General features: G+C 40.0%; 1 protein-coding gene across 1 annotated transcript in view; it reads left to right on the plus strand.

Moving 5' to 3' along the window:
- Positions 1 to 12,029: 12,029 nt before the first annotated feature.
- Positions 12,030 to 16,354, plus strand: part of tnmd (tenomodulin) — a 46,813-nt gene continuing 42,488 nt past the window's right edge. Inside the window, exons 1-2 of the mRNA XM_034093072.2 lie at positions 12,030 to 12,157; positions 15,212 to 15,346. Of these exons, the coding sequence (XP_033948963.1) occupies positions 12,110 to 12,157; positions 15,212 to 15,346 (183 nt within the window). The 5' untranslated portion in view covers positions 12,030 to 12,109. The remainder of the gene's footprint in view (positions 12,158 to 15,211; positions 15,347 to 16,354) is intronic.

A 16,354-nucleotide genomic window follows, 5' to 3' on the forward strand; every position in this document is an offset into this window, starting at 1 on the left:
GAACTCTGGCTGTGCTGTTCTGGACAAGTTGCAAGCGGTTGATGGATTTGGCTGGGAGACCGGAGAGGAGTGCATTGCAATAGTCTAGTCTTGAGAAGACGAGTGCATGAACCAGTTTTTTGATGTCATCAGTTGAGAGTGAGGGCTTCAGTCGGGAAATGTTTTTCAGGTGAAAGAAGGAGGTCTTGGTGATATGTTTGATGTGGGCTTGGAAAGACAGAGTGGGGTCAAACCTTACACCGAGGTTGGTGACAACGGAGGAGAGAGGAATGAGCTGACCATCAAGGGAGGGGCTGATGTTGGCGGCCTTGGCAAGCTGGTCGGTGGTGCCTATCAGGATTGCCTCCGTCTTGCTGCTGTTGAGCTGAAGGTAGTTGGTGGTCATCCAGGAGCGGATGTCTTCCAGGCAGGTGTTTAGTGTTTGGATAGTGGTGGTATTGGGTTGTGTTTTGATGTAGACCTGAGTGTCGTCGGCATAGCAGTGGAAGTTGATGTTATGTTGTCTGATGATATGACTCAGAGGTAATAGATAGATTAAAAACAGGATCGGCCCCAGCACTGAGCCCTGTGGGACCCCGCATGTCACTGCGTGTCATTTAGGAGGCTAATTGTTTGCATCAGATTTAAAGAGACCCTATTTTGGTAATTTTCAGGTTTCAAAATTGTATTTTGTTCCTCTAAGGTGCCATGCTTTATTGTTCAAAAAGGTCTTTATTTTTCTCATGTGCTGCAGCACCTATTTTCACCCTCTGTCTGAAACCAGAGCCCAGTCATTCCTAAATTAAACTTTTAGAGGTGCAGTAACTTACTTTCTGGCATCTTTGTGGCAGAAATAACAAGCTTGCATGTCAATTCATCATTTTTTACACATTCAGTAGTGACAAAGCAACATTATCATTCATTTGCAGTGGGTCCAACATTTACTCTCAATTAAAATGTTGGTTTCCACTTCTGTCTCTTTAGCGGCTAAACGCTCCACAATATTCACTCACTGAACGTGTCAGTCTGTCGTTTCGTCCCGAGTGAGCACAGTAAAACTATATTTGAGAGCTTTTTTGTTCCAGTTTGGGTATTCTGAATAGTTAGCTTAAATATGGTTTAAAGCTTCATAAATTGAGGTGAACCATTAAGTCTGGGTTATCTGTGGGGTTTTCACTATAGACGACCGCCTTAGTCATTTGATCTGTATGATTTGAGTTTTGCAATTTGTTACGTTCCCTCCTAAACTAGGGGGTACAAAGGGAAGTAACAAAACACAAAAACAACCGGGCGAGAGAAAAAGGAGAGGAAACTGACTGCCGAAACCACAAAGTGAGGTTTTAATTAATAAAAAAGTAAAGAGGCTCACCAGCCAATTTGCAAAACAAACTTAAGTAACTAAGAACAACTTTCTGTTAAAAGAAAGTGACTAATTAGTACAACACACACAAAGATAAACTGGAGCCCATCTCCTAGTGATGTTACGTATTGCGCCGAGGCTTCGGAGCGTGTGTCGAGTAATCCCCGAAGCTTTTTGTGAAGCATGTATCGAGGCTTGTATCGTTTTGTGCCAGTGACGTCATCGATGACAAACGAAGCCTCGCTGCCTGTCGATACCACGTGACAGATCGGTTGAACCGTTGAACCACAACGCTCATAATACCCATGGATGTATAATAAGAACCATATTACCCCTCCTGTACCCGGGCCCGGTGACACGATGGAATCAAGAGAGCTCAGACCCTCACTTATATAGAGGTCGGAACATGTCATAAGTATAAATAAATAAAAGCATAAATAAATGTAGGAATAAAAACATCAATAAATACAGAAATAAATACAGGAATAAATATGTTGCAGTGTTTTCAGTGAGATTCAGCGTGTGTGCTGTGGCTCAGCTGGAAAGCAGTTGACTCACGACCGCAGGGTCCCTGGTTCAACGACTGACCAATACATATTTTTTGTTATTTATAAAAGCTACAGCTAAATGAGATAATGTAGTTAATAAATGTATTCTTTGATATGGTTTAGCGTTTCTCAGGCTACAACATGGTTAAGTTTATGAATATTATTAAGGAATACAAATCCCTCTTTGCAATGTTTACCAGCCTCCTTAGGCTTTTCAATCACAATAATTCAACTGGAATAAAAACAATATTGTTGACATGAAAATATGATTTAATGTGCGTTGTTTAGAGTTATTCTAAGGCTTTACTCAATGGGAACTCGGTATGAGATGCACACTGTTGAGATGTCCAATCTGCCTGTTTTACACACTTTGACCAACAGGGGGTTTGTGTTCAAATGAAGCCCATGATGAAGCCTCATGAGATGAACCCTTTTGCGAACCAATTGGCTGGAAAGCTTCAAAGCTTCATAAGGCTTCATCTCACCATACCATCTCCTAACAATTCACAAAAACACAGGTCCCACACAGAGACAGCGACACCATGCTGCACACTTGCAGCCAGACGAGAAGGAGAGGCCACTGCAGCCTTCCTCAGGTCCTTTAAGGAGGCCCTGATTGGGGATTGGCTGCACCTGGAGACAATCAAGGAGAGAGAGAGAGAGAGAGAAACACACACACAAAAGCACACACACACAAGCACCCACTCCGGCACGTAACAAATGCTAGAACCCAAAGCCTGAACCAGAAAAATGCAGTTGGATCCACATCATTCTTAATGAATGTATCCATGCAATGAATGTAAACCCTGTTGATGGTAATTATTCGTCTGTGTTATGGATTAAAGGGTTCAACTTTTTCTGCGTAAAGCAAAACTCTATTAAATAAAAATAATAGGGTCAGATTTATAATCAAGATCTTTTACTGCTTCCAAATTACACATCAAGTTGAATAAAATTAACTACCTATTTACTACTGGATGTATAATCAATATTCCCAAAATAAATGGGTATTTCATCTCATGAGCGAAGAGCCTTTGTACACCATTTAATCATTTTCAGTGAGGTTTTATCACCTAGGTTGTAATTAGGCAGATGTTTCTCACTAGTTATAAATGAGTGTGTTTGTTTTTTATCTTGAGCAGTCAGTTTGACTAAAGGACATTTTATCTGTAATAGTTTCTATGTGCAGCATTCAGAGATTTACAGCTATTTCCTTCTTTTGGATTGCAAAGGTAAAAAAAGCAGAGTAACATTTGTCATTGCGTGTTTATAATGTTGTTCACCAAGATGATTCTTAATAGTCTCTAAAAATCTAAAGCTGACTTACCCTCATTAATTACGAATGACTACTTGACATACTAAAGACAAACAATGGGCCCAAAAATATAAATATTATGATAACTAATTCAATATGAATCACATACGAATACGAATTCTCATCAACGATACATAATGGGGTAATTGGTTAGGATTTCACAACAGGAGCAAACAACAGAAACACGTTGATATCTGGATGCACTCGACTGTGTGTGCACCAGCAGCCGGCCGTGACGAGCAAAGTTTCCAGTACTGAGCAGAACTGTGCCCATAATAAGTCTACAGAATAATAGGAGCGTAATAAGTGAAGCATATCTTCTGCCCTATATAGAGAATGTTCCTCTCCCTCTGCACTAAACAAAGCTTGTGAGGCCTGCGGCTAATCACTGCCCTTTACCTGTTGTCATTCATCTAGAGGAGTCAATTGGTCTGCTTCTGCAGGGTGCAGAGGTAATTACGATTTGGCTATGACTTGCATTTGGCTCTTTTGTCTGACTCTGAGGCACACATGCTGGGATATTGGGAACTTGAAGCTCAAAGCTCATTCAGGAGAGTTCCACTTTGACTTCACAACTCAATGTTCCCCCCGAGAGCTCGCCTGCTAACTAAACAAAGCTCCAGTGCATCCTGAGGTGCAGAATATTTTCTCTATCATTGCTTCTCTTTCATTTATGGATGATTTGAAAAGTTGCAAAGCAAGAAGAACAATTTCACAATATTGCTGTCTTGATGATTTTCACAGATCTGCCCCTCTTCAAACTCAGGATTGTATTAATATTTAATCGCATTATAAATTGGATGAGGAATACAATTATGTAAGTATATACACCTGTTCCATCAAGCAGGAAATTGAGAAAATCCCCCAGCAAGTAGCTTTACTCGAAGGTGAGATTTGGGAAATGAATTTAGGAATTGGAAGATTTGCAGCGCCATAATCCATATTCCTATTCATCTGTTCTTCCTCAAAGAAACTCCGTAGAGAAGGTACATACTCCTGTTTAGAGTCCCATACTTTGATATAAATTGATACGTACTTTGAAATGAGCAAATTGTGTTTTTGAGATGAACTTCGGATATGTTTATGAATAAAATGTGTAAGATATTTCTATTTCTGACTGGTACAGCTCATTCACAGAAAGGTGAAGACAGCATGAGCTTCCACTGAGACCTTAAAAAATGAAAAACACTTTGCACAACTCTTCCCTAAAATAGTAATCCATAAACTATCTTTGGCAAAATTGAGGGGGAGATTTAGAGAAAGAGCACCTTAAAGTGGCTATGAAATCTTAGCTATTACAATTTTAAGAGGGAGGCGGTGTGAATTTCTGAATTGGGAAATGTAATCCCAAGAGCGAATTAAATGAGCAACTTCAAGCCTTTCTTTGAGCCTGCACTTTATTGCATTTGTTCTCAAAGAAAATGGCAGCGAATTCACTTAAAACCTGTTTTTTTCTACAGCGACTACAGATAGTCTTTTAATAAGTTAAAGTTATCTAGATATATAACAAGGTGGAAGGGATTTATATTTGCACACAGTTTGAAAAAAGAGGTCGAAAGGGCAGTGCTGCTTTTTACTGAAAAAAAGAACCCATTGTAGGGTTTTCTGAAAAGTTGTTTGTAATGTTTGTTTTGTATCCAAAACGATCAAATGTGGGTTTTTTTTTAAAAAGGTATCCTAAAAAAATAATGGTATCCTGCGAAGAAAGGGTATTTTGTGATTTATTAATCAAATGACAGATAAATGAGGTGCATATCAGAGAGAAAACCCAGCTGGATGTTAGTCATGCAACCAGGGCCGCCGCTTGCAGACAGGCAAGGCAGGCAACTGCTTGGGGTCCACAGCAATGAAACACCCTTTCATTTACTCCAACGACATGTCGCGAAACCCCCTCAAGGCGGCCCCATGCATAGCGCGGAAAATGTTGCTTCTTATTTTACATTTCATTGCCTTGCTCCGCTCCGGGGGGGGGGGGGGGGGGCTGTCGGCTGTGCGTGGTGATGAAAATCTGGTTCGAGGGGCCCCCAGTGAATGTTTGCCTAGGGCCCCCACAGACTCTAGAATCGGCACTGCATGCAACTAATGATTATTTTTATTTGAAATTAATCAACAGTTATTTTCTAGATTAATTGATGTATCGTCTAAAAGAGTGAAAAAAAGAAGAAGAAAAAAAGATGGTTTTAGACCATTAAACCAAAACCAAAAACCATCAAAAAGAGAAGTCTTTAGATGTCCTGTTTTATCAGTGCTAGACCAAAAGATATGAACTTTTACGTGACAGAAAAGCATTACAGTATATCTCCATATATTTAAAAGTCTCAAACAGCATTTTCTGCCATTTTTTTAATTAAAATGTTTGTCAATCAGCTACTAATTCCTAGAACATTAGGTAAATTAAAAAAAAGTGTGCAGAAGAAGAGATGTTTAATGGACTAAATGTTGCCACTTTACAATAAATACTGAAAATGAACCTGAACTGTAGACGCGTACAGTCGCATATTTTGACAAGCAATAAAGGCTGCTGCTGCTACTTCACTGGGCCTCATGAGTATTTTTGCACTTAAGAATTGGCAGTTGTATATCAGCGTGATGTGTCAGATCCTTGCTGCACTCTGTTGAAGAACCAAGAGGCTCCTGGGAAACCGAGCGCTGTGTAAACTTCCTGTGCAGAGGTACACTTCCTTCCTACCGTCACTGGAGCACGGAGGATCCTGAAAGATGACGGATGGAGGCTCTCAGATCTTTCCTCCAGACCAAGTCGTCAGGATCTGTGACTGCCGTTCATCATGAGCCCATTTTTTCCCCCATCGCTACCTCTGTAATAAAAGACTGAGGTGGATAATCAAATCACCCAGGATTATACGTCACATTTGACCTGTATGGACGAGTTTCTCCCAAAATTGTGAATCAATCCACAGGCGTGGTGTTCTTTCTGTCACTGTGTAGCAAAAAAAAAAAAAAAGAGACAAATGATTCTCTGTCCTGTTTTCCTCCCTCTTCTTATGTCCATCTCTCATGCACATATTCTTTCCGCATCTTATTCTCTTCTTTGGCTGTGAAAGTCTCCCTTCATGTGGGAAGGGACAGTTAATGAATGTGGATGAGCACGTGGGAACTGTGTGGGTTTTCCACCACATCTTTCTCTCAGAGCGACAGAAGCTTGACAAGGCTTTGGAGGCTGGCTTAAGAGTCAAGGAAAGCAAACAAAGAACAGCTTTTTTCCAGATGGCCACTGCAAAAGAGAGCAGAATATACTCTGCACGTTTTTGGAGCCAGCGTCTGCCTGTATAGTATGACAAGTCGGTTTGAGCAAAACTACGGTTGTCTGATGGAAATCGGTCGATTTATATATTTTCTTTAAATCACAGGATCCAACTTGGATTTGTAATGGGCCTCGCTGTTGGTCACAGTGCTCAATCTGTGTTTACAAAAGTGACAAATACAAAAGACAGAAATTCCTATCAAAGCCATCAGGCCTGAAGCTTGAAGAGGAAAGAGTAAATGTTTATTCTGTGATTCTTCCTGGTTTACTAAGGCTGCTCCCATCAACCTCTGCTCTAATCTGTGAGTATCTGGTATGCACTCCAAACTAAATTGCTGTTTATTCTATTCTGCAGGTGTGAAAGCCCCCAGCCTGCCGCTGAATGCTATCGGGGGACTGAGGGTCCCAGGATGCTCCACTCTGCTGCTGACACAACACTATTCCTGAAAGACCCGTCGCTTGATTTACCCAAGCAAAATGTCACGGTAATTGTGAAGATTTATATCAATGGGAAAGAGCTGACGAGGTCCCACAGCTATCAGATCTGACAGACTTAATATGTGCTCAAATGTTGCTTGGCACACTAAAGGCTTGCAGGTTGACCAATTTCACCCGGAACGCTCCACCTCCGATGGTATTGACCGAGCCGTCGTTTTTCACTTCTGGAAATCGAGTGTGAAGTGGAACTTTTAGCTCGTGAAATTGTGTTTTTAATAAACGGGAAATCACCACAAAAACTTTCTTTATCAGCTTTTTCTTTTGTGTGCTATCTCTGGAAAAAAAGACTGGCAGGTGATTTTCATAAATAGGCCAAACACAGGTGGGCTTCATCCTTCACTCCCCATCACATCACAAGTTGAAATAAAAAAGTGATTGTGTGTTTTGGTGATGGCTCGTAATAAAGTTGAGTGACACTTAACAAAATCATTAGGTTTTAAAGGAGGTAATAAGTAGCTCTTCCATACATTTCAGATGATATAGATTATGACAAATACCTTGAGAACAGAACTTCGTTTTGTTTGATTATTATTTAAATTACATATTGATATATCATTTAGAAATGTCCATAGAGTCTGCTTCAATTACATATATTTAACAATGAACAGCTTGCCACTTTCTTGATGAGTTAACTCTTAATCAACAGCCAATTATCTGCTTGTATCTTATTAATTGAACCTCAGTGGCCATTTTTGAGGAGTGCCATTCATTCCTTGTACTTATGTATGCTGAGAGGTTCAATGGGAGCAGTTCACTTTACCTATTTTATGAAGCGTTACCAGTTTGTGATAACAATACAAATCATATCCAGTATGATACATGGTAAATGGACTGCATTTTATATAGCACCATTCTTTAGGACTACACAAAGCATTTTATATAGCAGTCATAATTCACACCAGTTCATACAGAGGCAGCGGCTGTCATCCAAGGTAATACCTGCCTCAGTAAGCTTACATTCAAACACACTCGCACACCGTTAGCCAAGCCATTCGGAGCAACTCGGGGTTAAGTATCTTACTCAAGGAAACCATCGAACCCAAGACCTATCGATTGATTATCATGGATAATGAATCTATGACGAATGGTCCATCAAGTCACTGGATAAGAGAAATTGTTGTCGAATTGTAAATTATTCCCTATCAACAGGCATATGTACAGTTGCAAGAAAAAGTGAATGTGAACCCTTTGGAATTACCTGGATTTCTGCATAAGTTGGTCATAAAATGTGTTCTGATCTTCATCTAAGTCACAACAATAGACAAACACAGTCTGCTTAAACTAAGACCACACATACAGTTATATGTTTTCATGTTTTTATTGAACACACCATGTAAACATTCACAGTGTAGGGTGGAAAAAGTGTGTGAACCCCTCGGCTAAAAACTTCTTCAAGAGCTAATTGGAGTCAGGAGTCAGCCAACCTGGAGTCCAATCAATGAGACGAGATTGGAGGTGTTGGTTAAAGCGGCCCTGCCCTATAAAAAATACAGTCCACGGTAAGACAAATTGTCTATAAATGGAGAAAGTTCAGCACTGTTGCTACTCTCCCCAGGAGTGGTCGTCCTGTAAAGATGACTGCAAGAGCACAGCGCAGAATGCTCAATGAGATGAAGAAGAGTCCTAGAGTGTCAGCTAGAGACTTAAAGAAATCTCTGGCACATGCTAACATCTCTGTTGACGAATCTACGATACGTAAAACACTGAACAAGAATGGAGGTCATGGGAGGACACCACGGAGGAAGCCACTGCTGTCCAGAAAAAACATTGCTGCACGTTTGAAGTTTGCAAAAGAGCACCTGGATGTTCCAGCACTACTGGCAACATATCCTGTGGACAGATGAAACCAAAGTTGAGTTGTTTGGAAGGAACACACAACGCTATGTGTGGAGAATCCAAAGGGTTCACATACTTTTTCTTGCAACTGTATGTTTTTTGAACATGTGTGTGCTCCTTGAATTTGATCTATATGGGAGGGTGTCACCAAATGACTGTAACCATGCATTATAGAGTAGACCATCTTAAATTACATGTTGCAATGCCAGGAATAAGACCGTAATCTGTATATAGGTAAAAGAGGGACATTTAATTCCGCTAGATCATTTACTTCCATTGCCAATGTTTAGTCGGGATGCAGGAAGTCGTGTTTCCTATATGTAGTATGGGGCAGGGGGAAAAAAGGGTGTGACGGCCGGCAGAAGATGGTTGTGTTGAACGTCAGTCTTTCGTGAGGAGTTTGTATTCTCTGGCATCCTAAAGTATTTCACAGTAGCCAGATTGTTGGATAGCCTTAAACAATTTGATTCAGTTGCTTATCTCTAATAATCAATCAATCATCAATTTACATTTGTCTCAGTTTACTTCACAGTTTGTACAGAATATCATTATGACAATACGACACCCTCTGTCCTTAGACAAAACTTCCGGAGAAACCCCCCAGTTTAAAGGGAACATGGGAGAAACCTCAGGGAGAGCAACAGAGGAGGGATCCCTCTCCCAGGACGGACAGACGTGCAATAGATGCCGTGTGTAAATCGAAGAGATAATACATTTTACAGCATAGGTAGACCAAATGTTTGGAAATGCATGTGTCTGTAATAAGAAGATGAATTCACGAGAATATCATTCTAATAATGACAGAACCATCATTTTTAAAACAATGACAAGTGCAAAAATCATGTTGGCTTTGAACAAAATCCAGAAACATCCATTATTTATGTTGTTGTCAACAACAGAGTAGGGAAATTATGACCCTGACTGGTGTGTCTTGAGGTGTGTTAGTGATATGAACACCAGAGAAGGTAATTTACAGAACAGCTGGATATCATGATGGGTCTGGTCTGAATCATGCTCATGACCTTCATCATATGTCATTATCATAATCTCTTTCACTCTCTTCTGTCTGACTTTTTTCAGCACATCCTTAAAATATTACATTACGAAGTGCAGAGCAGTCGGCTGGAAACAAACCTTGACTAACATTATGACTTTTACTAATATGTTTACAGGTAAAGAGACCATCTTAACCTGAACAGTATTACATTACATTGCATTTAGCTGACGCTTTTATCCAAAGCGACTTACAATAAGTACATTCGACCAGTAAGACACAACCTTGAAGACAACAGAATCATATAAGTACATCAGGTTTCATAGAGCCAAGTATTTCAAGTGCTACTCAACTGGCTTTAGATAAGCCAGTCCTTTATTAGTATATAAGTGCTTTGTTAGCAGTTCTTTGTTAGTAATTCTATCGCTCGAAGTGGAGTCGAAAGAGATGGGGTTTCAGTCTGCGCCGGAAGGTGTGTAAGCTATCTGCTGTCCTGATGTCAGTGGGGAGCTCATTCCACCATTTTGGAGCCAGGATAGCAAAGCCACGTGTTTTTGCTGATGGGAACTTGGGTCCCCCTCGCAGCGAGGGTGCAGCGAGCCGTTTGGCTGATGCAGAGCGGAGTGCACGTGCTGTATGGTTTAACCATGTCCTGGATGTAGGAAGGGCCAGATCCATTCGCAGCATGGTACGCAAGTACCAGTGTCTTGAAGTGGATTCTAGCAGTTACTGGAAGCCAATGAAGGAGCGGAGGAGCGGCGTGGTGTGGGAGAATTTAGGAAGGTTGAAGACCAGACGAGCCGCTGCATTCTGGATGAGCTGCAGAGGTCGGATGGCACATGCAGGTAGACCAGCCAGGAGGGAGTTGCAGTAGTCTAGGCGTGAGGTGACGAGAGCCTGGACCAGAACCTGCGTAGCTTTCTGGGTCAGCTGGGGACGTATCCTCCTGATGTTGTAAAGCGTGTATCTGCGGGTTGTAGCAGCGATGTTTGCAGTGAAGGACAGGTTGTTTAGTATGAAGCTAAAAATACAAACAGAAATATGACGTTTCCATCACAGTTCTGACCCAAGGTAAAAATAACTGCAGGTGCGATCACACCTTCCCTGGCACAGTGACATTTCCAAAAAGTATTAATACTACAAAGTTCTGAGGGGGCAAATATGTTAGTGTCATCAAGGGTATTATTTAACCCCTGCATTGTTTAAAATTAACAAAATAACAGGCAATGAAGTCTCAGCTTTTACAAACAGAAACATAGACAAAAAAAACATTGCTGAGATTAAACATTTTGAGTTTTAGTATTTATTTTTTGGTTGCCCTTGAAAGTAGCTTTGCATTATCTGTTTGTTACGGGCAACAGCTCTTACAACAAGATGCCTTAAAGTCTCCACCCCACCCAAAAATGTATATTTTAATACACTTAGTTGTAGATTTGTGTATCCAAACGAGAGGGTATGAAGTGCTTCGTGACATTACAACAAGTTTGGAAAGAAATTATGTGGGAATAAACTAAACTAAATAAAGTGAAGTAGGAGATATCTACCATCCAGAATTTACATTATTAAAATGAATTGCATATATTTAGTTTTTAACGAGAGTAGAAGATATCATTTTAAGTGTTTTTCCATTAAAAATAAAATGTCATAATCATGGATTAAAGTATTTGTATGTGCTATTTTATGTGATAAAGCGAGCCCTAAACATCTGTCCTCAGATAACACTCTTTGGCTCATCCCTTAGTTTACTCCTGTATGTGCACAAGTGCAAATTATTTTCATTTTATAAGGCTGCCTCATTCGTTATGCCGCTCTTCGGTTATCTCGGCTCTTGTTTGCTGTACCTGTTACGGTACCTGCTGAGTGTGCAGACTGACAGACTGGGGAACAAAAGCAGAGAGCAGACACTTGAACTGTTTTTGATACTTCACAAAAATATAACTGAAAACATCGGCATCTGCACTATGTGGGTACGATGTACTTCTTTTTCTTTTTACATGCGAGATTCTTCGGAAAGTAGAGAATCACTACTGTATTTTTTAAACAAGTATAGTTTGTAATTTATTCAACAGAGGGTTTATCTTTCAGTGAATCCACTCATGGCTTGCTACCTTAGAAATGGGAGCAGGACGGAGGGGAGACATCTGCCTTGCTTTTAATGACTATCACAAATGTTTCAGAAATTCCACTCCACCTGAAACTCCCCTCCCCTTCAGCACACTCCCAAATTACAGCACTGGTATGAAGCTTGGACTCTCAGCCACGCAGAGTATTTCCCCTAGCTAAGAAGTCGGAAAGATTCCTCCTGTGCTCTTGCATCATGGACGCAAGCAGTAAATCCAGCAGTCAACAGATTCTGTGGAAAGATGTGAGTCCATTTTTTTTCTTTTTAAGTTTGATTTATTGCACTTATATTGATAGCAAAAGACCCATGTAAAATAAATTCCAAACTTTTAGTGTCTTTATGAATACTGTGCATCATTTTAAATTACCACAGAGTTAGAAAAATGGGAGCACCCTTAAACTTTTACAGCTCTATAAATTAAAAGTAGGTGGCCGCAGGAGTAAAAGTGGGGAATCCTGTGATATTTGAGTGGAAGCTAAAAGTTAAATATGTCAGAAGTTAGATTTGTTTTAATCAAAAAAGAGCTGCTGCTTGATCTCTTGCTCATTGAGCTGAAGATCCTCAAAAGTAATTCATTTTGGATTTTCAACTTGGCTTTCTCTCTTCTTTATTTCTTTCCATTATATTCAGTCTCACTTGAATTATTGTATTTATTTTGTATAAAGAATATTCTTGCTTCTCAAATGCAAACCACAGCATTCAAATATACACTATGATTTTTATTTGTATGACTTTTTTATTAAGAAGAAAGGGGGGGGGAGGAGGAGGAGGGACTTTTGGCTGAGAACTTTTTCCACCACTCATATTTCACGTGTTGCATAACTTCTTTACTGATAGAGTAATAGCAGGGGTAAGTGTCTGCAAAGCACAGTGTTTTTATCATTTATATATATATATATATATGTGTGAAAAGCAAGCTCTTGTTCTGTCCATCAAAGAAAAGGCCGTGTTGCATCAGGTACTCAACATAACCACAGTCTACCTGACTGATGGAGAAAAATGATGATGATGATGATGATGATGATGATGATGATGATGATGATGATGATGATGATGATGATGATGATGATGATGATGATGATGATGATGATGATGATGATGATGAAGATGAAGATGAAGAATTTAACTGTGGCTGCAAATGTCAGAATAGTTTTCACAGGATTTCAAATACTTATATGAGCATATCTCAGTGTGATAAACCACCACTTCTGCTTGGCGGATATGTAGGTTGCGTTCCTATTTCTGCAGTTTTCTCGAGGAGGTGCCCCGCCCTGCATGATAACAGCATGGGGCTTCAGGCACTTTTCCTCACAAAGCCTGAGAGAAATTGCCAGGCTGATTCTGAACTCCTAAACCTTTAAACACTAGTTGGCGAGTTGTGTGCACTCAGACTGCTCACTCCGTCTCCATCCTTGCCTTTATTTCTGTCCATCTGTCTCTCAATCCCACCTTCTTCCTCTGAGTATTCAAACTGCAAGGTGCAGGCAGAGAGAGAGGTTTGTCCTCCAGTTAAGTTTCCACTGCTTATGCAACGTGCCACAGGAGAGCAGAGGGTTTCAGCCACATGTTTTTTTCTTTTTTCCCCATTACTCTGAAAAATTCACAATGATAGGAATTTCTGGCTTTCTGATTGTAGCACTCTGTTTTTCCATTCTTAGGAATTTAAAACACTTTCATGCGCCTCATGCTTTTGTTGCTACTGTCTGTAATATTTCAAAAATGTGGAATTAATTAATGGAAAAAGTTTATTTTTGTCGGGGTCTTTGTAGAATAATGTGTCCTCCGTTCTTCCTTAAAGTCCTACTGCTAATGTATTTACCAATCAGAAACTAAATCCACAAAGCACATATGAGATTTCCTGTACACAACGCCACATATATTTTAATTTTTGAATTATTAAAAGGCTATGTGGAATTATTTGGATTGGATAGGACTATTTGGGATATTTTAACAGTATCCCAAATTATACCAAAGTCCAAAGTCGGGAAAAGCTATGTAGCTATTATTAAAAAATGATTCCTACATATTATTTTAGGAAGTCAGCCATTTAAAGTACTGCCCAATGTACCGCAGCTTAACTACTTTAACAGCCTCGGCCACAATAGAAAAACCAAAGCTGCTTAATCATCGTTTTAAGAGACACGAAGATAAGCAACACCAATTTTGATAATTGAGCTTGGTTCCGTTTTTTATTTTACATATCTGCTTTTCTGTTGTCCTCCGAGACCTTCAAAAGGGATCCAGTGTGAATGAGAAGCTTTTATTTCTCCCTGCTGGAGCTCTGCTGGAACAAAAGCCTGTCTTTATTCATTTATGGCCTTGAGCCTCGGGAATAGACTACAGAGTTTTCATTTAAAGAAAAGTTTAATAAAGGTAACCTCTCTGTGGCAGTAGTACAGTCTGTTCATTAGTGGTCTTGGCATGGGGATGGTTATTTTTGTCATTAGTCTTCTCGTTGGTTTATTGACTTTGCACGAGAGAAAACACTACCAATGAACTCTATTTAGAAAAAAAGTAAAACAATGCTGAAAATAAAATAAGTATGAATTAGAAGTTCAGACATAAAAATTCACATTTAAATCAATACTTGGACTTTTGGAAAACGTTCTTATTGGCTACACATCGTAGGTATTTAAACAATTGGGAGAGAAGTAAGCCTCGACTCCCAAGGTGCATTTCAGCAAACATTCAATTATGTTAAGCCCTCCGCTTATGGGAATCAACCTACTGTATGGTCATCAATTATTTAATCAAATTAAACCAAAGCAGGCTGTAAGGTGTAATTCTAAGTATTTTGGCCATACTGAAGCTATGGATTAAATATTCGCTGGGTTTAGGAAAATATGAAGTTTGGGTTAAGATAACTACGGAAGTATTGTTTCTAAAGTGTGGAAGTTACGTGACAAATAAATCAACGCTGACTTCTGGTTTCACAAAGGACACAAACTGGTTTCTCCTGGGTCAAATCTCCAGTTTTTAGACCCTCCCAAACACCTCTCGCTCCTCCCTATGTGGATCTTGTCTCTATTCAAGGTTCAAGGTTCTTTATTGTCAAACTAACATTGCTACAGAGTAATTATGTCGTTGAAAATATTAGGTCACAGGCTTCTCCAACAATGCAACACAATAATACAGATAAGCAGACTTCCTTCCCTACATGAACTATGTATTCCAAAGGGATTGCATACATATCAAATTTGAAATATGGGATATGTACAAATTCAGTTTTTATAGTATAGCTACAAGAACCAGCCTGATTTATATGCCATATATAATATCAAACCCTATTGTTTGCAGGTTGAGGCGGGAAAGGAGAAGAAGGCCAAGTACCACACGTACCAGCGCGTGGCTCTGGTTCTGGCTCTGGTCTTCCTCGTTTTGGGTCTCTGCATTTTAAGCCTCAGATATCTGTGGAGCCCCAGTCTGGGGAAGGTAAGTCCAAATATCACCTCATTGTTCACCAGTCATCAGTCGTATTGCCACTGTCTGTCGTAAGTGTGGTCCTCAGATAAAAGACACATCAGTAAATCATACAGGCTCCCTCAAGGAAAAGAAATATGCGAGTGAGGAAAATGGATAGCCACACATAGAGCCAAAGGCAGCCCCTGCAGCCTGTATTGTATTCTGCCAGATTAAAAGATGTGTGGGCTACGGAAAGACAGCTGTGTTTTGCTCTGCTCATGTTTTGGCTGTCAGATCTGTAATTTCATGAAATCTTGGACCAAACCACAAGCTGCTTTTTTACCGCCGCAAATGTCTGCCTGTTGTATTTATCTACTTCCTGCACACATTGTAAACATCTCCTCACAATGACGGATCCTGATAACTCAAAGCTGACCCTATTTGCTGTTGACCAGAGTGGCTGCAGGAGGACTGAAACCTCTTGGCAATGTAATTGGGATAAACTCTTGTCCCTGGAAATTCATCTTGTAAAATCCAATTCAATCGCACTTGATGCAGAGCATTTTCACTCCGCTCCTTTACCCTGATTTTCCCAAGAGGCAAAATGAAAAAGCTAATTTACCCAAGGCAGGAGGAAAAATACATCAAGGATTTCACATCCAGAAATGGGAAGCTCTATACATTCTGAGCACAGTTGCAAATAAGAAGATTATAACAATGAGATGAGGGTTCAAATTGAGCACGTAAACTTCAAACCTGGATGCATAAGCCTGCTTTGTGTGTACTGCTAATGCCAACAGGGGAACAGAGGAGAACACACATACAGGATGTCGCTTGCTGTTATACCAACATCTTTGTAAATGCTAATAAACATTAATTCAGAACACCCTCTTCCATTATTTCACTCTTTCTACTTCCATCGAGATACAAACTTTCAGCCTTTTCTACGCTCAGGTTAGCCAAGGTTCAACTGCACTTCCTGTGTATCCTCCATTGTCCACGTTCTCTCCTTTCAACATAGATATGAATCACCTACAA

This window comes from Pseudochaenichthys georgianus, chromosome 10 (genome assembly GCF_902827115.2).
Source record: "Pseudochaenichthys georgianus chromosome 10, fPseGeo1.2, whole genome shotgun sequence".
Lineage (NCBI taxonomy): Eukaryota > Metazoa > Chordata > Actinopteri > Perciformes > Channichthyidae > Pseudochaenichthys > Pseudochaenichthys georgianus.